General features: G+C 38.9%; 1 protein-coding gene across 9 annotated transcripts in view; it reads left to right on the forward strand.

The window, feature by feature from the left end:
- CELF2 (CUGBP Elav-like family member 2) overlaps window positions 1-24,715 on the forward strand; it is a 376,204-nt gene extending 351,489 nt beyond the window's left edge. For 5 of the 9 annotated variants that reach the window (XM_041483782.1, XM_041483784.1, XM_041483789.1 and 2 more), the window contains 5 exons: window positions 1,587-1,706; window positions 8,354-8,551; window positions 11,320-11,463; window positions 16,147-16,318; window positions 17,618-24,715. In XM_041483782.1, the coding sequence (XP_041339716.1) occupies window positions 1,587-1,706; window positions 8,354-8,551; window positions 11,320-11,463; window positions 16,147-16,274 (590 nt within the window). In that variant the 3' untranslated portion in view covers window positions 16,275-16,318; window positions 17,618-24,715. Of the gene's footprint in view, window positions 1-1,586; window positions 1,719-8,353; window positions 8,552-11,319; window positions 11,464-16,146; window positions 16,319-17,617 lie in introns of all 9 variants that reach the window. The other 4 variants (XM_041483783.1, XM_041483786.1, XM_041483785.1 and 1 more) reach the window with 2 other exon arrangements.
- The last annotated feature ends 269 nt before the right edge of the window (window positions 24,716-24,984 follow it).

Consider the following 24,984-nt stretch of genomic DNA (forward strand, 5'->3'; position numbering starts at 1 on the left):
AGTGGGTTTTTTTACTTGTTTTTTTATTACTTTTTTTAATCAAAGACATTATTGGATTCTTATTGCTTTGTGGGGACAGATTGAATAATCAAAGCTGCTTCTCTTTGCAACATAGAAAATTATTCGAGTTAACATCGCAGATGCTAAGAGACAAGGACTGCATACCAGAGTCTGGAAATCTCTCTTCCCCCACAGCAAGAATGTTCTTTGTACTTTGAGGCCCCACGAGTGTGAAAACTTGTCTTTGGTGGGTCTTAATGTTGCAAAGGCAGGTTATTTGTAGGTTAGAGCTTCAAGGTTTACCCACAGAGTGAAAAAGTTACCTCCTACTTTCTTACTGGATCCTGTCAGCTCTAGAGACTTCACTTTCTTGAGGGTTCACTGAGTAATCTGACGTGTTTGACAGCCCAAAAAAGCATCACATAAAAGTGGTCTTAACTATTTCATAGCTAGGTAATGAATAGGAGCAAGAAAAGCCTGGTTGTAGACATGATGTGCCTCCAGTACATCATCAACAAAAGTCTGACTTTAAAAATTCGCTTTTCCTAAGATAATGCAACGTTATAACAGAAAAAAAAAAAAATTAAAAAAAAAAAGGGGAAAAAAAAGGAAGTCTTTCTGACTGATACATGAAAGTAGGGCTCAGGAGATGCACTAAAAACTTAATTGCTTCTGCAGCTTTTATGAGTGTGATTCATCTGGTATACCTTTACCTACATGTGAGTTAAGAGTTTAATCTGTGCTGGTTTATTGAAGGCACTTCTGTGAGACAGACAGGTATTTCTAGTTCACCCAACTATCCCAAATGATGACTTTTTAGTACTTTCTATGACAAGTGAGACTCTTTCTCTAAACACATAATTTAGATGGATTCATCTCATCAGCTTCATCATTCCCTTGACATTCTAGCATCAAGGACATTTTTTTCCCTCTTTTCCCCTCTGGCAGAGCTTTTGGGGATACGTAAAGTATCATGGGGGTGCATATACCTGACTATCTATACAAAAGGCCAGGATAAATGCCTGCAATAAAATAGCTTTTGTATTTGCCTGGTCGTTCTTCTTCTAACCTTCAGGTCTTTAAATGAAGTTTATACAGTGTCCTAGAGCATAGTGTCTTCACTTAGAATAATTTAACTTACTCTTAGAACATTTGGGGCCCAGAACAGTAATCTGTTGTATGACAAAATTACTGAGTAATTCTTGTTTGTGTAATGATGGACTTTGAGGTGTGTGGCAAAATCTTGAAAGCCTGGTTAGCTGATCAACCTGGATTGCTAGATTGATTGACAAACTTTTGAGAAAGTGTCTGATCCCAGACATACTGGTTTGGTATTATATTTTCAAATAACAGAACTGAATTTTGTGATCTAGTATTTGCAGTTCTAGGCTTATCAACACTTCCCATGAACAATCACACTGTTAATGTGTTGAACAAGATTGGTCTTGTTGATCTCATTTTATTTTTTCCTTCTCCTTGCAAGTAGCCCTGTTGTGCTCCTGTGTGTGATTATAAGCTGCTCTGTGATCAAATAAAATAAACAAACTTAATTGCCTTAATTTTGCTTTGCTTTTTTTTCCTTTCAGTGGCTGCATCAACTGCTAATTCCACAGCTGGTGCGGCCATGAATTCTTTGACTTCTCTGGGTACTCTCCAAGGACTGGCTGGAGCCACTGTTGGACTGAATAATATTAATGCACTAGCAGGTACCGTAAACAGTGAGTATTTATTGCTGTGGTGGACAGCCTTCCCCAATAATCACGCCACAAAAACTATCAATTGCAAAGTGATAATATGATTTTTAATCTCTACACCAAATAAGGGGGTCAAGTTAATTCAGTTCCATACTAGTACTACAACATATGTAGTTCTCTGGAGTCTTTTAGTTTCACACAGTTTGTTCTGCAAAGTGAATTTCCTTGTATCCCTGCATAAAGACTCCTCTTCCTGCAGTACATGTGGAAGGTAAAAGAATTGTCACCATGGATTTGGGGTTATCAAGGTTGTAGGAGAGGCTCCTTTTTCACTGAGGGAGTCTGACAACAGCTGTATCACCCCAATGTACCAAACCTCACTCAGAAATGTAGTGCCACAGAGGCAGTCCTTTAAAACGTCTGTAAGAATTATCTAATTGACTTGAGAGCAACATGCTTTAAAAATGAAAGCAGGTCTTTGGCTTTTAATTGGCAAGTATAGGAGAACATGCAGTCAGTCACCTGTAATGCCAGAGCACACACACCTATCCTATGACATCTTAACAAACCCTGGCATCTCCAGCTAAGTAGATGCCAGTAGTTGTTAGAACATTCTTCTTTGTTCTTAGCCCTGATCAAGATTTTCTTGAAGAAGGAGGATTTTTTTAAATTATTGTTTCTGCTATGATGACTTCACCTTTGCCTGTAACAGAAGAGATTTGCCCAGATGCATTTTTCTCCCTCCCTCTTTTTTTCTTTTAGCTGCTGTTGCTCCTTGCATTTCCTTTTGCAATGCAAGGAATCTATTTGGTCATTGCCAGTCCATGACCCATCATAATGTACCCTCAGGAATGGATGTCCTCCTCAGTATCTCTTGCTCACTCTGATGCTCTGCATGATGTCCTTTCTGTCACTGTTACTTGGCTGCTCACCCAATCTTTTTGTTCTGTGATCTCTGGTTGGTATTGTTGGGAGCTGGGAAGGAAGGGGGCTTATGGATGTCCATATTGCAATGTTGAATGGTTGCATGGGGTCTCGTGTAAAACAGGACTTGCTTCTGGCAAGGACACGTGCATTTCACACCAAACAACCTCTTTGTAAATACAACTCAAGGACAACTTAAGAAAAATTAGTATTAGGTCCCAAAATGGCAGATGTTAGTTTCCTTTCTTCTTATTCCATTAGTGTCAAAGCAAGCCACTGGAAATGGCATGCATAGAAGGCTAACTCACCTTTTCTCCTCTCCTCTCGTCAGCTCTTGTAGTAAGAGAGCTACCCTGTCACGAGTAAGAAACCATTAAATGTCCTTTCTGATTACCAGTCATTGTATTTCACTTGGTGTATAAAAAAATCACAATATCAAGAGCAAAATATGACATCCCACTCCTTCCCCTCAGCAAGTACTAAGAATCACCCAGGCACACTGGAGCACTCCAGCATAATGTACCCCTTCATGAAAACCAAGCAGGAGTGAATCCTGTGAGCTTATTGTGTGGGAGCCCTTTTGTTGCACTCCTTTTAGCACTCCTTGCTAGTCTGCAAGCAAAGAGTTTACATTTTCTCAGCAAGTATTTTGAGGTGATGTGTGTGCAAACTTATCTGCATGTGTCATTTGAAGTATTAATGATGTATTCACAACCTGGTACCAAATTTCAGTTTGTTTGAAGTCACCATTGCTTCCATGGACTTGTACTGACAGGGACTGCAGTCCCAAATCTTCTTCATGGATGTTTTTACGGATATGTGTATGGTGCTTACAAAAATGTGTGTGGGTATGTCCGTCTATGTATATACATACTTGAGAGAGAGCTAAAGAGGGGAAACTGCTTTCCCATGACACAGCTCAGCATTAGGGCATTGTTTCCTTTAAAAGGGAATTTGATTAGCACTTTCTGGTACTCATGGTGCTGATGATAGTGAAGCATTGCTCAAATTAGAATAACATCCCCTGTCCATTTTAATGACAATTTGGGGCTTTTCCTGATGACCATGTCTGACTCAGTCATGCACACTCAAACCCACCTGGGAGATTGCTTTGGGAAACCTCATGTTCAGTAAGTCTGGTGTTCCACACTGACATGGCGTATACCATGGTCATAAGCAAGCCCATAAAAAATATTCACTGGCCATGAACATTCCTGACGTAACTGTGCAGCAAATTGGGAATTGAGTGATATGCTTCTAGCTGGTGAATTAGAAAATCCAAAGCAAAAATCAAGCAGAGCTTAACCCAAAAATTAATCAGAAGGTGGCACTGGGCTTGGGCATTGTTTTATATGGAGGTTTGAAGAGATGCTCTTCAGCCTAAGCCAAGTCCTGCCTTGCACATGAGAATCACATGGAGAATGTCTTCCACGCTGGGCTCACTAGAAGACTTTTTTCTGTTTTCTCAGTCTTGTCTGGGTCTGTGAAAATAAGCTGTGCTATGGAGGCTGATAGTGCTGTCATTGTAGAGAGAAGCATTTTTAAAAGATGTCTGGAGGCCTTAAATAAAGTGGAGTATGGTAAGTTTAGGTGTTTCCAAGGTTTTGGCAGCAGTTGTACCGAAGTGTGGGAATTTAGTCTTCCCTCGGTTATTCTTGAAGCACCTAAAACTTTAAATGGCAAAACATTAGACTGCCTGTTTTGAGCTTGTAAATTTAAGAATTCTAAGTACCAAAAAGAATTATAAATTATGAGGAAAAAATACTAAAGAGGGATGAAGCAAATCTTTGCAATTAAGAAAGAAGACCATACTTTCAGAATACTGGACAGCTATGGCATGGTATTTGTGTGTGACCCCAGGGCAGTCACTTAGCCTTTTTGCCCCCTTATTTACATCTGTAAAACAGAGATAAAACTATTCATGACAGATTTGAAGGTGCTTGAAAAGCACTTTGAGAGACCTTTGGACTTGCCAAGCTTTGTTGCTTTTGTATTATGTAGAGAAACTCAGAAAAGTAGAAGGCCATAGATGAGAGGCTCCAAAAGGTTATTTCACAGAAGGGAGGACGGGACCAGAGTTCAGTGTGTGACTGAGGTGCCTTGGTAGAGATAATAAAGAGATGGCAGAGATGCGTAACAGCATCTGGGCCTTGCAGATTTCATAAAAATGTAAGATCAGAAAAAGTGTTGGGTGCTTTCTGCAGCTGTGCTTTGCTCAGGAGGGAGATGTGTGCCCCCCGTGGGCTGTGGCAGCAGTAGCTGTGCCCTTCCCAGGGGCAGTGCCGTGGGCTGGGTTGTCTGGCTGATGGCTGATCTGGATGGGAAGTGCTATTGATTCCAGGGGAAAGGAGGGGGAGGATGCTGCCCACTGCAACACAAAGCATGTTTATCTAATAGGCCAGTGACTCACGAAAGATAACATGGTATCCTAATGCTGCCTAAAACATCCTAATGTTATCAAGTTATTTCAACGCTCTAATAAAAAGAGAGATGATACAAGCTGCTTTATCAGGAGCCTTTAGTTTAATCAGTCCTGTGCAAGCAGTGAGACAAACCTAAGCACAGAACAGCAGAGCAGGCAACAGTCAGCCTCAGTATTAAATTATTATTAGTAGTAATATTTAATGTATAATGTATTGTATATTGTACACTTATTATAAAAATATTATTGATATTGGTTTTGTTATTATTACTGTTATTATAATATTTTGAATGCCACTCTATCACTCCCACTCCTGAACTGGACAGGGGAGAGAAAATATAGCAAAAGGTTTCTGAGTTGAGGTAAGGGCAGGGAGAGATCACTTTCCAGGCAGAACACTCCTGACTTGGGGAAATTAGTTTAATTTATTACCAATCAATTCAGAGTAAAATAATGAGAAATGAAGCCAAATCTTAAAAACACCTTCTCCCCATTCCTACCTTCTTCCCAGGCTTAACTTTATTCCTTAATTCTCTACCTACCATCCCCAGTGGTGCAGAAGGACAGGGAATGGGGTTGCAGTCAGTTTATCACACATTGTTCCTGCAGCTCCATCCTCCTCAGGGGTGGACTCCTCACACTGCTCCTCTGCTACAGCATGGGGTCCCTCCCCCAGGAGGAAAGAGTTATTCACCTGCTCCTTCAATGTGGGTCCCTTTCCACAGGCTGCAGCATTCCACAAATTGCTCCAGTGTAGGTCTGTTCCATGGCATTTCCCTTCAGGAACAGTTCCAGCCTGGGTCCCCCACAGGGTCACAAGTATTGACAGCAAACCTGCTCCAGTACAATCCTCTCCACAGGTCCTGCCAGGAGCACTGTCTTCCTGTGGGGTCACAGCCTTCTTTGGGCATCCACCTGCTCTTGTGTGGGCCCCTCCATGGGCTGCAGGTGGATCTCTGCTCCCCCATGGACCCCCGTGTGCTGCAGGGCACAGCTGCCTCACCGTGGGCTGCACCAGGGGCTGCAGGGGAATCTCAGCTCCAGTGCCTGGAGCAGCTCCTGCCCCTCCTTCTCCATCAGCCTTGAGCTGTTTCTCTCACACATTCTCGCTCCTCTCTTCTCCAGCTGCAGTTACCATTGCACAGGGTTTTTTCTCCTCCTTTACCAAGTTACCTCAGAGGTGTCTCTGATGGGCTCAGCCTTGGCCAGCGGCAGGTCCATCTTGGAGCCATCTGGAATGGGCTCTGTAGGACGTAGGGGAGGCTTCCAGCAGCTTCTCAGAGGAACCACCCCTTTATCCTCCCCACTACCACCCAAACCCAATACAGTTTTATAACTGGAACCATTATACAAGAAATACCCGAGTCTGTTGAGCTCTGACAGGGATTTTTGTTCAAAGCAGTGGCAGCCAGTACCTCCCATCAGGGTACAGTGATGCTCTGAAGTGGGGTGGAGGGGAAAGAGAAGTCTTCAAAGTGAGACATTTTATTAAGGAAAGGCTAAGAATATCACATCTCTGTCAAGTGTTTAGTCACACAAATTATAGTAAGATCAAAAGGTATAATTTATGCAGTACAATTCTCTTAATTGGCACAGAGTCTGGTGGAGCCAAAAAGGTGCCACTTGAGCAATTGTCCTGATTATTGGAGACTCATAGGAATATGCTTTTCAAATCTACATAAGAGGCAGAAGGATACTGGGGTCAGCATCTTTATCCTCCTCTGTCAATGCTGGATAATTCCCTGCAGTATTCTTCCTGTATCTAAATTATACATGCGATAAGGTTTCTTCCATTTTCCTTGAAGATTGTTTCCCAGTCTAATAGATTTAATTATTAATTTACTATAAAGTGTCCTCTGCTTAATTTCCCCACTTTTCTCCAATTTACATACCAACCCTTATTATTGCTCTGAAATTAAGCCCTTTCCTTCTTTTTACTGTTCCTCTCTTTGGGATCTTAATATGACACCAGTCACATCTTCACCCACCATTTTACCAATCAAAACATTAGACAAAGTCTAAGAAATGATTGCTGGTGATTCTGGATGCCCCCCCTATTTTTCTAGTGACTGATCTTCTGTACCTCTATGGGCCTGTTAAGCCCTTTAAGTTGTTTGTGAGCTGGTCACCTAGAAACTGGGGAGCTGGGATGGCTAATTGTGCAGAAAACATGCTCTGACTCTCAGTCCTGATGGGCTCTCAGTTGCTCAGGTTGACACAGGCTGGGTGTGTGGAAGACGAGCAGGGCTCTGAACCCTGCCATGCTTTCAACTTCCAACAGCAAATTCACTTTTTCTGGAATTGCTGAAAGACATGCTAGCAGTGTTAACTTCAACATAACTCATTTTGGAGTCATGCTGAGCAGTAGAAGCAGAGGAGGAAAACTGCAGCTCAGGAGTTTGTCCACCATCAAATCAGAGTAGTACAACTCCTTATGCAGCCCACACTGTTTGCACAGATGAGGGATGTCATTTTCTGCACAGCTAGCAATCCCGTCTGAAATTTCCTCTTTAGCAGCCATCCCAGTTAAATTACTCTGTTACTTATCAGGAGGTAGAATTGCTGTAAGTTAAAAAAAAAGTGACTCGGCTTCCCTTGTGAACAAAAACATTGCTAGTAATAAATGCTTTTGTTTCTTCATGAAAGTTGCTTAGTCTGGACGAAGTATTTTTATCATTCTGGTTGTGTTGGTGTTCATCTTTTGTGGAGTGACTGGAGTAACTAAAGGAGGATGGTGGAAGCAAAGAGCATCACAGTCCATCCTTCTACCACAAGCATAAGGGACAAAGCCTGTAATTGTACAGAGAGTTATAATAGAATAATTTAGATTGAAAAAGACTTGTTTTTTAACGCAGTTAATCAGGGTTCTCTGCTTGCTCTGTATAAGCAGAACACTTCTGATCTGGTGTTCTCATGGCTGTTGCTGAAGACCCTGGTCAGAGAGAGCGGGTTTCCTCACAGACTGCTTTTTCCACAGACAAGGACACAGGTCAAATAGGTCCCACACTGGCAGCCTCAGACACCCACAGCAGAAGCACAGGTGTCAAGGAGGATGTGCAGAGAGGCTCTCAGGAGCATGGAGCTGTAGTACTTGCCAGTAGCAGGCTGCATGCGAGTCCATTTGACTGTGCAACCCTTGTGCTGAAGTGATCCTGATGCCAAAGTCGTGTTTCTTTGTCCTCAGTCCCATTTGGTGACGTGCCGAGCTGCATGCACTGCTGTCGTCGTCAGTGTCGTATAATACCAACGACTTTCGGAAAGCACTAATGAACAAGTGCAATTTCTTTTCTCTATTGTTGGGTTTTTTGTAAAGTTGCTCAAATGCTCTCAGGTATGGCGGCCCTGAACGGAGGACTCGGCGCAACAGGCCTGACGAACGGCACGGCCGGCACGATGGACGCGCTCACCCAGGCCTACTCAGGAATCCAGCAGTACGCGGCCGCCGCGCTGCCCACCCTCTACAGCCAGAGCCTGCTGCAGCAGCAGAGCGCCGCGGGCAGCCAGAAGGAAGGTAAGTGCCCGCGCCAGCAGAGCCGGCCCAAGCGCTGCCACGCGGCTGTTTCCTCGTGGAGGCCTCACGGAAGGCCTCAAGCAGTCTAATCTGTGATTTCTTCTTCCTCCAGTTTTCTCCTGCTTGCCACCGTCACCTTTTTTGATGTCTAATGTGTTTCACTTTTCAGCCATCTGTCCTTCAAGTTATGCTTTGCCACCCATCCCTTCCTTATATAAAAGCATTTACCCACTGCCATATAAAAAGGCGCCGCTAACAAAAATCATCCCTCTGTGGATGCAATTTTGTCTTCTGGTTTCCATTTTCTGTCATAGTGGAGTTCATCTGATTAAGGTTTTGAGCTAATGACAAGATCCGTTTTCACTTTGAGTGGTTCTTTGCTTAATTGTGGGTCTTGTGAGGAAGCAGCTAAGTGAATGATTGCCCCCCTCTCCCCACACCAACAGCAAATAAACCTCAGGAAGTTATTGCTAAGAATAAATGAATACTAATTACAAGGTGTTTAGGAAAATGAGGCTACCCTTTTCCCCTCTTCCGTTCCCCTTCATGCTTCCCAGGCATTTTCAGGGGGGTTGTTTCTGTTTTCATTGCTTTGCCCTGTCCTAATTTCCAGCTAATTCTACAAAGATAGGAAAATACTGCATGCTTTCTAAGACTGTATCTATGTTGTCACTACTGCTCTTGCCAAGGATAAGCTTTGGAAATAAACCTAGTATAATATCCTCAAGAGAAATCTTTTTTTATCCTCTTTTGAAATAGTATTTTGTACTGTTATGGGATGCGTTTCCTAGGAAGACAAATTTGGCATTCCCCCAGCTGGTTATTGTATAGGGACACTGGAGTTAAAATGTATATTTTCTCTCAAGTCTTTCCTTCATTTGCTTCTAAAAATTTGAATTATTTAAAATGAAAGGCGATTTTTAAATCTTTTTTTCCATAATTTTTTTTCTGCATTCATCTTTCACCTCAGGCCCTTTGGTCAGTGACAATAGACTATCTGACACCAGAAAAAAATTGTTTATTTGGTGTCATTGCAAGATACATAGTCAAGGAAAGCTTGATTTTTTTTTTTCCTAGCTATTTTAATTTTTGTCTGTTCAGAAATATTCAAATCAATTTTAGGCCTATTTTTTATTTTTATGAATTGCAAGCATCCTTTTTAAAACACAGTGGTTTTGTTATATACCTTGCGCCTGTTAGTAAGTGGTTAAGTTCAAGTGAGTGAATTCCACTACTGAATACTGACAACAATGTTTTGTCTCTTACCATGATTTCTGATGGAAGAGTCTGGAGTGGTTGAGGATAAACAAGTACCAGACAAAAATGCTGTATAAATATTAAATACTGAAGCACAGTGAACTGCCTCGTGCATATGCTCTTAAAATCATTTAGCAATTTTTTTTCCCTACTATTTTAAAGAACATTATTTGCTGGGAACGATAGTTTACTTGTGACAAGAAAAAGTTCCAAGTGACAAGTTTATTTCAACTTGTTTTTTCCTGCCTCCCCAGAATTTTTTTTTAAATCTAATTCATTTATCTCCCTTTGGGCAAGCTTTGCTACCTTTTCCTTCAGGCTGAGAGAGAGCAGCCAGCCTGATTCTGTGTGGGAGAGGTGAGGCTCTGTGGCTCTGTTGCAGAAGGAACTCCGTAAATCTCATGGGCACTTTCCTCTTCCTCTCCAGAAAACCAAGAACATCACATCTGAGGCACATTTAGGTTCCATTAAGCAAGGGAATATGTAATCAGGCTATTCTAGGTGTGGTTTTAGCAGAAATGTTTGTTCCCTTTGTGTACCACTTAAGCTGCTGGAGCCTGCATGGAGGCCACATCTGGCTCCATCATGTATCACACTCTTCCTGGCATCCATTGCTCATTTCCAGTGTGTTACCATTGAGCTAGGGGAAAAAAACAACCTATCAGTATTAAGATTAATGTTTTAACCTACACCTTAAATAATACATATCTCAAATCTTGTCTGTAAGGAAAGTATTCAAAGCACCTTTGGTTTTTTGTTTGCAAACTGAACTAAGGCTAAAGCCACTTAATTTTGCAACCCAACTACTTAATTTAGAACTTCTTTAAAAGACTTGCTTTACAAAGCTTCTTCCAGGAGACAGATCTTTGTATGGGGGATTTATATTTAAAAAAAAAAGAAAAAAACCAACTCATTTTTAAATGAGTCAGTACAAATTTAATTCTAGATGTCTTTTTCTCACTGACTTTTAAGTCACAAGGTGTGCTTCTCCTTACTATTTTTATTCCTATCTGCACCATTTTCTTGCCCTTTGAGTTTAAATCTGTGGTACTCAAATCTGAGCTCACCTGCTTCCATTTCCATGAGTTCCTGCAACTGGAATTAAACTGACAAACCCATGCAGGTGTAGGAAGCAGCAGAGGACTCCTTGTACAGTTCTTGGGGCATTTTGAGAGCCAATACATTCTGTACCTGTTTTCCTAACCTTAATTATACTGAAAGACACTCACGTAAATTGAAGAAAGAGGATGAATTTAACTACTTCTGTAGTAGAGTTATGAAATAAACACTTTTCAAAGTAAACACTTTTCAAGATGGGATGCTCTCAAGAGCTGCATTTCAGCTGTGCTCTTTTGATGATCCACTTGCTTTTGTTCCTTCAGAGTTAGAAAGTGAAATGCTTTCTGACCATCAGCTTCAGTAAGTATTATGGAAAAACAGATTAAATGTAGCACTTGTAATAGCTGTTTTCATACTTCTTTTCTTTTTTTATTTATTTTATTTTCCTAAAGGTCCAGAAGGGGCAAACCTCTTTATTTACCACCTCCCCCAGGAGTTTGGAGACCAGGACATTCTGCAGATGTTCATGCCTTTTGGAAATGTTATCTCTGCTAAAGTCTTCATTGACAAACAGACCAATTTGAGCAAGTGCTTTGGTATGTCAAATTTAATAAATCCAACAGTAAAAACCACATGCACTATACTGAAAAGGGGCCAGGAAAGAAAATTAACAGCAATGTGAGAAATGTCATACTGGAAAATCATTCCAAAAATAATAGACTGTTAATCCTCAAATGAGTAGGAAGATGCAAAGACAAACTACTTCTAACTAAAAATTGGATATGAAAAAAAACAATAATAATCTTCCAGTCTGACATCTCGCATGAATGTGTCAAGTACATGAAACTAATTACACCCTATGTGGGGGAATGTCATTTAGTATACTATTAAATTGCCTTATTATGGATACCTAATTATTCTCTATTGTATAGCTGAGCCACTTAAAAAAGCTCTATGTTTAACCCATTGCTTCTACATTACAGGAATTTCTTTCTTCTGAATTAAGCACAAGATTTTGCAATTAGTGAATGGTGTGTACATGTAGTTCAGAATATTCTGCAGACAGCTGATGTCTAGCTATGCAGCTCTAGCTGGTGTGGGTGGGTTCCAGTGTGTTATGGAAGGTGGCATCTCCCTTACCTTAGGGCAGGAATGAAGAGAGCCTCACAAGATCAGTGTCAAGTTTCCCAGAGAATAGTTTGAGCTGTCAGAAAATTAGATCACAGCAGAGGAGGAGATGATGTGTTGGTATAAAAATAGTTTTAGGGTTGATTAGGAGGCCTGATGTCTTTGGAATAGCAGAGATGCACCAGTTCAGTGCTTTGATGGAGTGGAGCAGCGAATGTCAGTGTGGGGTAAACTTTTAGAGCTAATAATTATGGTCTTACACAAGACACAGTGAAGATTTAGGAGGAGGAAGGAATCTCTTAAATATGAGTTTTGTAAGTGTTGATATAAAACACTGGAATTTTCTTTAAAGTGGCAATTCTTTCCCAGAGTAAAGGAATGCACCTGTATATGTGACAAAAAGGAATGGACAGTATACTTGAAAAGTTCACAAAAAGAGTGTGACATTCTTTCTGCATTTTCCCACAGTCTTTCAGTTCATTTTTGAAGCATTCACCTGTTTAGGCTTTATAAAAAAATATTCATATCTAGACCAGTATAGTCCAGCCTGTGTCTGCAGTGGGTTAAAGCAATCCCTGAGGCTCTTGCAAATTTGAAAAGTGGAATTGAAATGGACTCCCCATTGATCTGGAGCCAGTTCTGTTAGTATGTTGGGGGTTACAAAATCGTTGTTGAGGTCTCCAGGAATCTTGATGAAAAGACAAATCAAGCTATGTTAATCAAAATGCAGCAATTGTGGTGACTGCTGAAAGAATGTAAATCAGTTTGGGCAGGTGGCTCAGTTCATCAGATCGTTTCCCACGCTTGCTTTTTGTGCATTTTCTTTTACTCTTTGATTAGCTTCTTACACATTTTCCTGGATTTGTGGGACACAATTGTCTAACTTAGTGATGCACCAAAGTTATCTTCTTTAAGGGAAAATGGAGGTGTCAACACCCAACAGATGGAGGAATCCTCTGTCTCTTTGGTTTTAGGCAGCTTTCACTGATATTTCCATTTCTCAGTCTTCCTTCCCAGATACTCTGCCACCAGGGAGGGAGCTCTGCTTTAGAAACAAAAAACAGAAGTGGCAGATGAAGCTGAGTTTTCCTATTCAGTGGGTGACTACTTGGTGGTGCTGCAAATCACAGGCAAAGTCAGAATTAGTCCTGCTAGCTTAATGTAGTGGCATAGTCATCATGCACCTCCTCAGCTTTATTAGCAAGAATTGTCTATTTTTTGTTTTGGTCCTATATTTGTGTTTCAAAAAGCTTTTTTTTTTTTTTTTCTGTCCTCCCACCCAAAACTATGACAATAGTGCTGCTGAATAAACCATTTCTCTGCTGAATCATTAATGGTCATTATGTTTGGTACAGTTTCGGTTTGGGTTTTTTATTTGTTGGTTTGGTTTGATCATTTTGCTCCTAGAAATAGTAATTGTAATTGTAATAATTTGCATATCCTTAGGGCTTCCTACTCTGGAGTTTCCAATCTCCTGCCCAAATAAGGAGGAAGTCAAATTACAGATAAGAGCAGGTTGGACATCTAAAAGGTGTGAAGATTGTCCAAGTCTGTCTGGCAGAAATGGGAAGGTTCATTCTGAGTGAGTGATAGACAGTGATGAATCTTTATGTAAAACTTCTTCACAAAATGAAAAATTTCTTTTCTGTGTAGAAAAAGGACTTAGGCATATTTTCTTTTCTTGTCCAATCCAAAATGAATGCTCAAAGGATTAAATGGTGAAGAGGATGACAGGACAGTGTGTTTACACCTGGAAGTGCTCTTCCATGAGTTCTCACAGGCTCCACAGGCTTTACTTGATTCAGCAGACAAAGGGTTTCAGACAAAGGGATTCAGCAGACAAAGCCTTTCATAAATGTTACAATAAGAAAAATGAGATATGTAAGTAAGGCAGAGGAGGGGGAACTCAGTTACATCAAGGCAGAAATGCAGTCAGCCTTATAGCAAAATTGCTACTTGAATGGTGAAAATTATTTATCCTGATTATAGAGCTACCCAAAGACCTAAAACAAAAATCAGAATTGTCATGACAGGGACTTTGAGAATTAATAAGAAATGTCATTCTGACTACATATAACCTGTGGTTTAAAATTCAGACAAAAATGATGAATGGGTGCAATCAGAAAAATACAAATAAAGGGAAGGAATTCTAGATTCCTCAGTAAGCTTTATAAATGAAGGTTCTCAATAAGGAAGAAGATGAGAGCGTAACAAGCTAATGCAGGTATTGCATTCTGTATAGAGACAAATTGTGAATCCAAATAAGAATTGAATGATAGGGGCTGATGCCAGCAGTGTGCTTCCTTCTCTTCATTCACCATCCACAGATGCCAAGTGACTAGTTTAGATCACTTGCTTACTTTCCAGGTGGATAAAACTAGGTATGAAGGAGAGGAACTACAGTGATGATAAGTTCATAGCAGTAATATGCACTTAAGAGAATAAAGTGAAGGTCAGGAAAGCTGTAGAGGGAAATGCTGAATTGTCAAGGTAGGTAGGAGTAGCTACACCTGAGCTGTGGAGCATCTGCCTGGACAGTGCTACAGCTGCCTCCCAACTCGTGCTAGTTCCCTTTGCTATCCCTGAGGCAATCCTAGAGCTGATGGAAGATGTAGAGCTAAAATAATGAATAAATTTAAGAGGAAGTGATTTCAGGGAGAAAGTGAGGAGGTGGCAAGATTTACTAAAACCAAGGAAGGTATGGAAGAACATTTATTATCCCTTAAGGAAGTAACAGATAATGAACCACAGGACAATATGGATAAAGCATATTGGCTTTGGCCAGGAGAAGGTCTGCAGAGAGGTGGTTTTGAGTGGAAGGAACAGAAGATAGCCTGAGCTGTCAGACAAGAGTCTTAAGTTAAATAGTTTGGTGAAGCTGATTTAAGGTGAAGCCACAGGATGATCTATGAAGAAGAACAGCTGAACAAGGATACCTTGAGAAGGGGGGAAGATTTTATGCAGTGGGGAAAGTATAACAGCATTCTGACTCTGCAACTGGAAGACAGCAGCAGTGCAAGAGCCATAAAAAGGATAGGTTAAAGTAAAAAGAGGTTATGAATCCAAGAAGTACACAGACACTAAGCACAAATGAATGAAGCTGGTTGAGGAAAGAGAGGCACTGAGAAGCCCATGTATTAGGACTGAAGACAAAGTGTGTGGCATCCCTACTTTATGAGAGTGAGGGATATATGTTAAGGCAAATCCAAGTGGAAAGAAGAGGGAGCATGTCAAAGCAGATGCATAGCAGCAGGCTGAGTGCAGTAATAATTAGCCCAAGCTGAGGCAGAGCAGCAGTTAGGTGAGCTTTGCAATTACAAGTGGGAGGCCCAGATATGAAAATGAACTTTGAGCTTCCAGAATCAGGGAGATTTGAATATATTATGAACAGAACATTTTCAGTCTCCCAGGGAAAAGAAATCTGAGCCAGGCCAGCCATTCTGAATTACCCAAGCAAGCATTATCCTCCTAGTTAGTGCTCACATGTGAGGAGCAGATCTTGGAGTTCTCATCAAACCCTACCATTGTCTTTATGATGCTGCTTAATTCTGATATTTGCATATCCCTTTGGGGACCAAGAGACTAAATTAACTAACATTAAGGTACCCTGAGATCCTGAACTGGAAGGAGCTGTAAAATTACAAAATATTAATACTGCAACTGTCCTAGCTGAGCCCAAGGAGATGAGCTCTCCACAGCACACATGAACTCACACCCAGGTGTGCCAGTGGTTTTAGGCAGTTTGGGGGTTGATTCTGGAACCAGGCTTGCTGTTTCAGCTTCCCTTTTGCAGACTGGCCTAAATAGCACTTCCTAATAGTCTGGGAGGTATGTAGATACTACACTGAAAAGCGTTACAGTAATAAATATCTTCAGTCTCTAAGGTAGGTATATAAATAACAAAATGGAAACTGCATTGCACCAAAATTGGCCAACTGCATCCCAGCTAGTAAAGAAATATTATGTAGGTAAAGAGGAAGGCAAAAGGAAACGGGAAAGGAACAGGAGATGAAATGTGATCAAAGAACTAATTGAAAGCCATGTGGATGTGTCAAATAAATAGCAGTCATGAAATTCTAACAAAATGCCTTCTGACATTTGTTCTAACCTAGAACTGACTTTCTCTCCCACCTGTGTTCTGTGTCCCGCAGGTTTTGTTAGCTATGACAATCCGGTCTCTGCACAAGCTGCTATCCAGGCTATGAACGGCTTTCAGATTGGCATGAAACGCTTGAAGGTTCAGCTGAAACGCTCCAAAAATGACAGCAAACCTTACTGATCTTAACCCCAGATGCTTACTGCTCTTATTTTAGCTTTCTTAGGGTAAGTCCCATGAGCAAACCTGTCCTCTGCAGGGGGGTTAAGAAAGAACATAGAGCCAACCTTCACCAAGGGACAGTTATTTTTACAGTTACCACTTCCATCTCCCCACTTGTCCTTACTGCACTTGGCTCCCATTTCCTTGCCAAGTAATTACTGAGTTGTGTTACTGTATTTTGTTTTGCAGCATAATTTATCTCCTTTTCAAAACAAAAATAAACGTCTTGAAATTCCAAACAGCACACACACACAGACACAAAAAAATGTGCAATTTAACTCTGTGAACCCTGGTGCCATTAGCACACAATAAAAGTTGTTTTCTATGGATGGATCGTATTTTACCAGGGTGGCACCAGCAGTTTATAGGTTAAACAAATGGCCTCATGCCAGTTGAAGCACTTATTTTGCAACAAAAATTGAAATAAGTCTTTCCACTACATCAACTTGTTTTTTGAGAAGATCTGATTTTTTTTTCAGTTCAAATCAACGTATTGTTATATATTAGTCTGATTTTACACTGGTCGTCTTTATATTTCATTTTTTTTTAAGTTCTTGTTTTTTTGGAAAGGATTAATGTAAAAAAGATTTAGAGATCTGTTTCTAAAGCTACAGGGTTTAAAATAAAAAAAATAAAATAAAATGAGTGACAATACTTGATGTTTCTTGAGAGATAAATTTAATAATAATAAAAAAAAAAGAAAGCCACAGGCCTGTAAATTTTATTTGTAAAAAGCATTTCTATTTTTATACAAAATTTTTACTGCCTCAGAAATAATGGAATTTATTTATTGCCTATTGTTAACTTATTGGATACCTAAAGAGCAGCTCTCTATGCTAGCTAGATCCTTTGAAGTAGTCTCTAGAGTAATTGTGCCAAGAATGGGCGCTTTTTCACTGTTGAACCCTCCACCCTTTGCAGTTCATGCTTTTATCCTCTTGTTTGTATTTGTCTGGTTATTTTGTTCGTAGTTTCCATTACCTAGTTTAAAGTTCAGTTGTGTGACCCTTTCCCCCACCCCTCTCCCTGTACCTTTCTGTTACATTTGTAGAAACTGGTTCTTTCCTCTCTTTTCTCCCCAAAGAGGAATCCATTCTCTCTGACTCCTTTCAGATGGATTCGTTTGGGGTTCCATTGTGTTCTTGTTGACAAGTATTGTAAGTTAATGCAAATTATGTGAACAGCTTGTAGGCTCTACTGATAAAAGATTTGCATTAGTTTTCTCCTGCACCCATAAAAGTGATTTTGTTTGTGCTGCATAGATTCTGTGTAACTTTTTTTCCTCTTCCTTGTTTTTTCCCTAGACATCTCCATGCCCGTTAGCCCATCGTTTGCCTAGCATGTCCCTGTGGCGTCTCAAAAAAAAAAAAGTTTCATCGTCCCGTCATTGTTTCTGATGTCTTTCTGACCTCACATCATATTTGGTTCTCCTACTGACCTAGTTTGACCTTTGAAATTTGCATGTGACCTCATCTAGCTATGAATTCTGGGAAGTCAATGTGAAAAAACATTGCTGCATTCATGCAAGACTGAAATTTATTATTAGATAAATTAATGATAGGATTTAAAAACAACCTGTGGCAAAATGTTTTTTCTTTCTTTCCTTTATCTTTTGTTCAGTTTTGGTTTCTGGTTTTCTTCTTTCCTTGGAGTTTTTGTTTAATTTTGTTTGGGTTTTTGGTTTTTTTTTTTTTTTTTTTTTTTTGGGTTTTTTTTTGGTTTATTTTTTGGTTTTTTTTTTTTTTTTTCATTTCGTAAAAAAAAAAATAAAAAAAAAAACAGACTTGAAAGTATTATACAGGGATTGGCATTCTGCCTGGTCACTGGTGACAATAGCAATATGTGTCCAGAGGCACAGAATGTTGGTTTCTAACAGACTACTTCCAAAACAGTTTGAGAAATAAAACTGTCTGATTTTAAGTCTCTAGAGGTCTGTAATAGTTTTTACATTTTTCAGGCAGTGTAAAGTTTTTTGATAAGGCCATTTTAGGTGGCTCACTTTCTCATTAAAGTATATATATAGAACCACTTTTTGTAGATTAGTATAAGAAAATATTTACCCTGTTTTAGGGCAAATGCTACCTACTTGTGTCACCTTTTGCTGAACTGACTCACAGTTAGACAATCCATGGTTTAATGCACATGAAATTACCTATATTTTATACTGTTTCAATGTACAGAAGAAAGGTTACTGTAAAATGTGTTACGTTGGTGCTTCTGTGAATTAAGTTGTGGTTTCATCATGAGTCTTATGGTCTTAAGTGTTCTATGTTTATAAAAAGACAAGTTTAAAATTGGTTTACTTGAACAACAAGAACAAAAAGAAGATTCAAAAAAAAAACACAAAAAAAAAGTTGTTTGCTTAAAAAAAAATAATTTCATGTGAAAATGAAAAAATATTCCAGAATAAGTTTGTGTTGGCTTGTGACGCATTGATGTCATTTTTTTATTGTGAACAATTTAGGTGTGTTTGTGTTCAGCAAAATGTGATCAGTTTTTCTTTTAAAGAAAAAAAAAAATCAGTGAAACTATAGTGCCAAATTCCAAAGGTACTTTCTTCCTAGAGCTTCAGTGTGTTTCTTGTGTGAAGTAATTTGATAACATGGGTATTTTATTATGTGTTTTGTATAAATCCCTAATATTTAAAGAAAAAAAGAGGTTAAAAAGTTTGTTAACTTGCTATCCTGTGGTCTTGTTGCCTGAAATTGTTATTGTTTGTTATTTCTCTTTGATGTTTTTTGTAAAACATTGTATAAGTGCCCATGTTTCACTTTTTTAACCACTCTGCACACATCAATGCTGTGAAAGCAAACCTCACTATGTATTTTCTTCATATTGTATGGAAACCTCTAAGGTGAGAAAGTTTTGAACTTTTAACCCTTTCCACCCAGAGCTGTCTTGAGTGTTAATACCTTTTATACATTCACCATTTTGCTGTTTATTTTTATATATATATCTATATCTATAAATATATATATACTTAGTTTTTTGTGGTTTATTTAATACATGGTTGAAATCAGAACAATGCACAGGGCAGATCTGAAGGACAAAAATATTTTACTGCTGTCTAAATTTCTTCTGTATCTATAACTAAAATTATTTAAAACAGTAATTAACTTGTGGTTTTCCTTTTTAGATTTTGGGGATTTTGTCTTTTCTTAAAGAGCTTTTAATATGCTGCTGGAATATGCTATTCAGTATTAATAAAATAAAAGAAAAAGAAAACAATTCTTTAATTATCTATTGTGTGAGCCACTCCCAACCAGGAGCGGTCAATCCACCATTTGAAAACCTTGAGGAATTAAAAAAAAAAAAAAAGAATAATAATATTTTTGTAATTTAAATAAATGAACTTTTGCCTAAATCAGATGCACTAGATCTTCCTGGGTGAAAATTCAGTGTGCACTGCAGTTAAACTACTTTTTATGGATAAAGTTTACATACACTGTAATGTTTGGTGTTATTTGCCATTATTTGTCACGGCAATATATTGGCTTACTCCTGCAGACACTCGTAAAGAGAGGAGTAACTTTACTCGTGCCCGTGGTCCATGGGAATATCTGTGTGACTGATGTGGGTGTTTGCTGGAGGAAGCTCTTTGTAAGGAGCCAGAAAAGAGATGCTGGTAGCCCTTTTCACTGCCTTGTAAGTCTGATTGGGTTGCGTTCCTACCGCACAAACAGTGACCAACAACCAAATTCGGTTCTTTGCCACCGGTTCAGCAAATTCATTGCCAATCCAATGTGTGTGAGCAGCAGTACCTGCTACAGGTCATAAAGTGCCATAACTTCTTCCACCTCCTAGTTCTATCTGGTTATATCTGAAGCCACCTAAAATTAAAAACGAAGCCCTATATGAGCAACATCAGCTGGTGCACTCTTGTCTCTCATCCCCAACTTAAATGCTTCTTTATGTAGAGCCCTGGGATGGAAAGGACTAGCCTCTAGTGATGCAAAAAAAGTTTCCTTCTTATAGCACATGCACTTATAAATAAATGATCTATACTTTTCTCACGTTTTTACTACTGCTGGGGCCTTCCTACACCCTTTGAGGGCTATTTTGTACTACTTGCAGCAATTGTGCGTATTCAAAGTATCATCTCACGTACGTTATATTATATATATGTACATATATATATATATATAATATGAGATCATCATTTGGACTGTTTAGAGACTGTTTCACTAATTTTTCTCATTGTACCCACCGTCTAAATTTCCAAAGCTTTTGTAGATGCCCTGGTGTGTCCTGTGGGTTTGCCAGTCCGGTTAGAGCGGTGATGCCTCTGGTCCTTGGGCAGTGTAACTCGGCACCAGACTGCCCTGAATTACTCCACAGGACATTGGCTTAGCAGTGGGAGACAAGGAATGTTTCTGTACTTCCAGGCAACTGAGATGAGTCATTGCTTAGAAAAGTGTCCATCTCTGAAAAAAAAAAAAAATTAAAAATTCAAAAGTAAAAAATAAAATTCAAATACAAAACCAAAAACCCAAACATACACCTCCTGGGAAGCAAATTATCTACCAGTTCTCTTTCAAAATAATGAAAGGAAAAAGCTGCAAGGGTGCAAGGGCCTAATAAGAGAGGAAGTAAAACAAGGGAAATTGCTTTACAAAATTCTAATCAAAAGACTAGACTAGTTGTTTTATCAAACAAATTAGCTAATTGCAATGAAATGGCAGTCCTCAAAGGAGTAACAAGTTCATCTTTCTTTCACCATAGGGGTTACAGTTCCTTGGCTTGTGCTACTCTGGAATCATTTTACTGTTTCTGTTTTTATTATCTTAAGTGCTAATTAACAAAAGGAAAAAAATATCCTGTAGTTTCATTACCTTTTTGGATAATGTCATACAAAAAGAAAAAAAAAAACAAACCTATGTATTTGTGTTTTTTTCGTGCTGTGGGAATTGTTGTTTGTAGATTAATAATACTATCATTTTGTTTAGAATTACAAACTAGTTTTTAAGTATTGTCTGAGAAAAGCCAAAGTTAATGCAATCTAGTGGAAACTGTAAGACCATTTGAGTATTGTTTCTGTTTTATTGATGCATTTGGATTTTGTTGTTTGATGGAATTTGAGCCAAAAAAAAAAAAAGAACAAAAAAAAAGGCAAAAAAAAAAAAAAAGCAGGCTTTCCTATTTCTACAACTTGATTGTACTTATGCATTTTGTACCAGTGGAACTTTTTATACTGGAGATTAAAAAACAAATGGAAATTTTTGTGGCTTACTCTCGTGGGCCCCCTCGATCATGACTGATTTTCAAGTTTGATTTCTGGACGGTAGAAAGAGAGTTGGTTTTGTTTCGAGAATTCAAAACTTTGGCTTGATTTCTTTTTTTCCCTTTGCTTATATCTAGTGTTTAGAATTTTGTCTTAACAAAAGCGGTAAGTTTCACTTTTTATTCTGTATCGTGCAGTTACACAATAAGGTAATTAGAATTAGGAGTACTCGGTCACTTTGCGTGGATAAATGTATTAGTTAAAACGTTAGGGGTTTGCTTTTTTGCTGTTTAGATCAGAGTTTTTTCTGATTCTTCTGTCCTCATTGTGAACATAACCGTGTAGTTGAAACAGTCAGACTTATTTTTGTAACGTATGTTATTGTGTGATGCAGTTTTTTGCTTCTGTCTCCAATATTAAACCATTTTCCTAATACTTGTCTCTCTACTTTGTGTGTTGTATTGTTGGTGGTCATTCTGTGTTGGTAATACATCTGCACACCTCACTGTTTCACGTGCCTGTTTTTTTTTTTTTTTTTTTCTCTATTTGTTGGTTGTGTACAAAAGATACAGTCGATTCCACCTAAGTGAATAGCTGATTGGGGGGCAAAAGAGGATTTGTACATTTTAGACATGTTCTGGTTTCTTTGATTTTTTTTTTTCTCTTTTCCTCCCCCTAGTCATGCCTTATCACTTGGATAATCTCTTGGAGCAGGAAGCATTTTAAATGAGTTTCCTGCAAAGTCCTATTGAAGGTAGCTTTTGTTAGCCTTCAAACTGCAAAACCTTCTGCACACAAACACACAGAAGACACCTGAAAAGATTTTTTTTTTTTTTTTTTTTTTTGCTGTGGCATTTCAGTCAGTCTGGAAAATGTGGATTATGGAGATCATTTCTTCCTAGTTGTTAAAAAAAAAAATAATACTCTGCCACTACATTGCAGAAGCATATGAAACATTCAAGAAAAGGAGGATATAGCCTTGGGATTTTTTCCAAACTGCACAGTAATCTGATGGCATATGGCGTTAGTCAAACTCTCCCTAGAAACTAATCATGTCTTAAGTAGGGCTGGGAGAGCCTGCAAAATCTTACCAGGTGATCAAGCTTGTTATGTGCAGTTGTACATATAATACTTTAAAAAATATAACAAAATCCAAGTGAGCACAGGAAGACTTTCTACTAAAGCCAGTGGAAGGAAAAAAAAATAAAATTTAAAAGAAAAGGAGAAATAAATTATGGAAAACAGATCCCCTGTTCCAATGGGTGATATTCTTGCTGTGGGCTTACAAAGCAGATCATTCTCAGCATTGGCTGATAGTATTACACAAATCTCAAAAGGGACTAAAGAAATACCATGGCACTTTTTTTTCTCATTATTTTTTACACTCGGCTCTTAGCTTTTTTATTCTTTCCTTTCCTATAATTTTTTCCTCCTCACAAGATTCTCTCTGCTCTTCCCCAACCGGTGTCTACCACGATGAAATAAAAGCTGCAAAAGAAAAATCTATGTTGTTCTGGTTTACAGAAAATCTCTTCTCTCCTCTGATCGCAGATACAAACCTTACAATTTGGAGAGGGGGGGGAAAAAAAAAAAAAAAAAAACAAAACCAACCAAACCAAACCCAAGGAGGAGAGAGAAGCACTGGTGAGTGCTCTCTGGAATTCAAGCCATACGCCCCCATCCCTTTCCTTTGTCCCACTTTCTGTGATGCTCAGGAATCGAAGACCACTTAAAAGTGCTCTTATGAGACCCAAACGACACTCCTCCCTCTTGTCTCCTCTCCCCTGGTCTTTCTGGCGCTCTGGCTTTGGCTCACACACACACACAGCCCCATCAATTCCGTCCAACAAGGTCCTGGCGCACTGGGTGTATCCGTGTGGTCTCAGCAGCAACGTTGGTTCCTGCGTTTGGAAGACTTTTGAAATTTTCTGGTGGCTTGTGAGTTGGCCTGGTTGTTACTGCTCGATCTATTTTTCTGATTTTTTTTTTTTTCCTTTTTTTCACTTTTCTGTTTCCACGAGAAGCAAACAAGTGATGAGTCTGGAGCCCCCAGCGAGCTCCAGTGCCGTCCCGCAGGGTCAGGGCTCCAAGCAGCTCTAGGTTTAACCTAAAACCACAGGAGCCTGTAGCAGACAGCCCAGGCAGGAAAGCAGAACCTGATGGTCAGACTATATCCTGGGTCTTTGACACCTCTAGGGTTTATGATCTCGATTTGGATAATTTTGACACCAGTGGATTCAGTTAAGTAAGTCGAATTGCATGATGGATAAATCAGAATTGCTCTCTGGGGTTTTTTAGCTTGCTGTGGATGTTGGTTTTTTTTTTCCTTTTCTCTTTTTTTCCTCCAAACTTGGTCTTAGGAAAGAAACTAGAGCTTGTGAAGGGTCTTTTCTTCCAAAAATACAACTGAAAAAAAAAGACTTGTACTGCAGTTAGGTTTCTTTTAAATACTCAGGGCTGAAAGATACAGGGTTTTCTTTCTTTCTTTTTTTTTTTTTTTTTTAATTTCAACATTGGGGGAAAAATGAGTTCCTTAAAGCAATGCAGCTGAACAGTTTGTCCTGCTTAAACACATGCTTTTAATTTCAATTATGTAAGGCACCTTGCAGTGTTAGCAAAATGTCTCTTTGTTAGCTATATGTGTATCGCCATGGGAAATTACCAAACTGTCACAAGACTTGCTGATTAAAGAATAGCCTGCCAGAGTGTGTGTGCCTTTGCCCAGTGTGACTCTTAGGTATTAGGCTAAGGAAAACAGTTTAACAAAATGTAGTGTGAATCATTCCTGATAAGTGAATAAAGCATTGTGACCAAGCAATCAGATTATTCACTTATCAGGAATCGACTGTACTGATAGTTTGCCTGATCGTTTTTGTTCCTCATCTCTGTTGTAGTTTCACTACTTTGCTGTGTTCTGTTTTTTCTCTCATGCTCTTAGTAAAATCACTGGGAATATCCCTTCGTGTGATCATGAAACGTGCTACTGAGTAACAAATAAAAAAAAATTTAAATATAAAAATGATATCTTAACAAAATCTATGCACTTGCTATCAGGAACACAATACTGGATGTGTCTTATATATATTGAACTATAATAGTATTCGATTTCTTAAATAAAGCTTAAGAAAGGATTCTGTTGTCTGTAAAATTTTATGAGCATTAAATGGAACAAAAAAATGTTTCTAGGATTGGGCGCTTTTTGTTATATGAAATCTTCCTGGGTATATGGTCTTTAACCATGCCTAGGCAAATGTTAACTAATTCACTTGATATTTCATTAATAATGGAGACTTTGAAAATTAGGCTTACTGAAATCTGTGGGGAGAAAAAGTCTTGCCATTCAGTGACTTGCAGCAAAAGATTCTAAGATGCAGAAATTTTGATCTCTTTCTCTATTTGAAGAAGCAAACATGTTTGGTTTTGCACAAAAATCAAAAAAATGGCTAAAAT

This window comes from Pyrgilauda ruficollis, unplaced genomic scaffold, assembly GCF_017590135.1.
Source record: "Pyrgilauda ruficollis isolate IOZ18807 unplaced genomic scaffold, ASM1759013v1 scaffold61, whole genome shotgun sequence".
Taxonomy (NCBI): domain Eukaryota; kingdom Metazoa; phylum Chordata; class Aves; order Passeriformes; family Passeridae; genus Pyrgilauda; species Pyrgilauda ruficollis.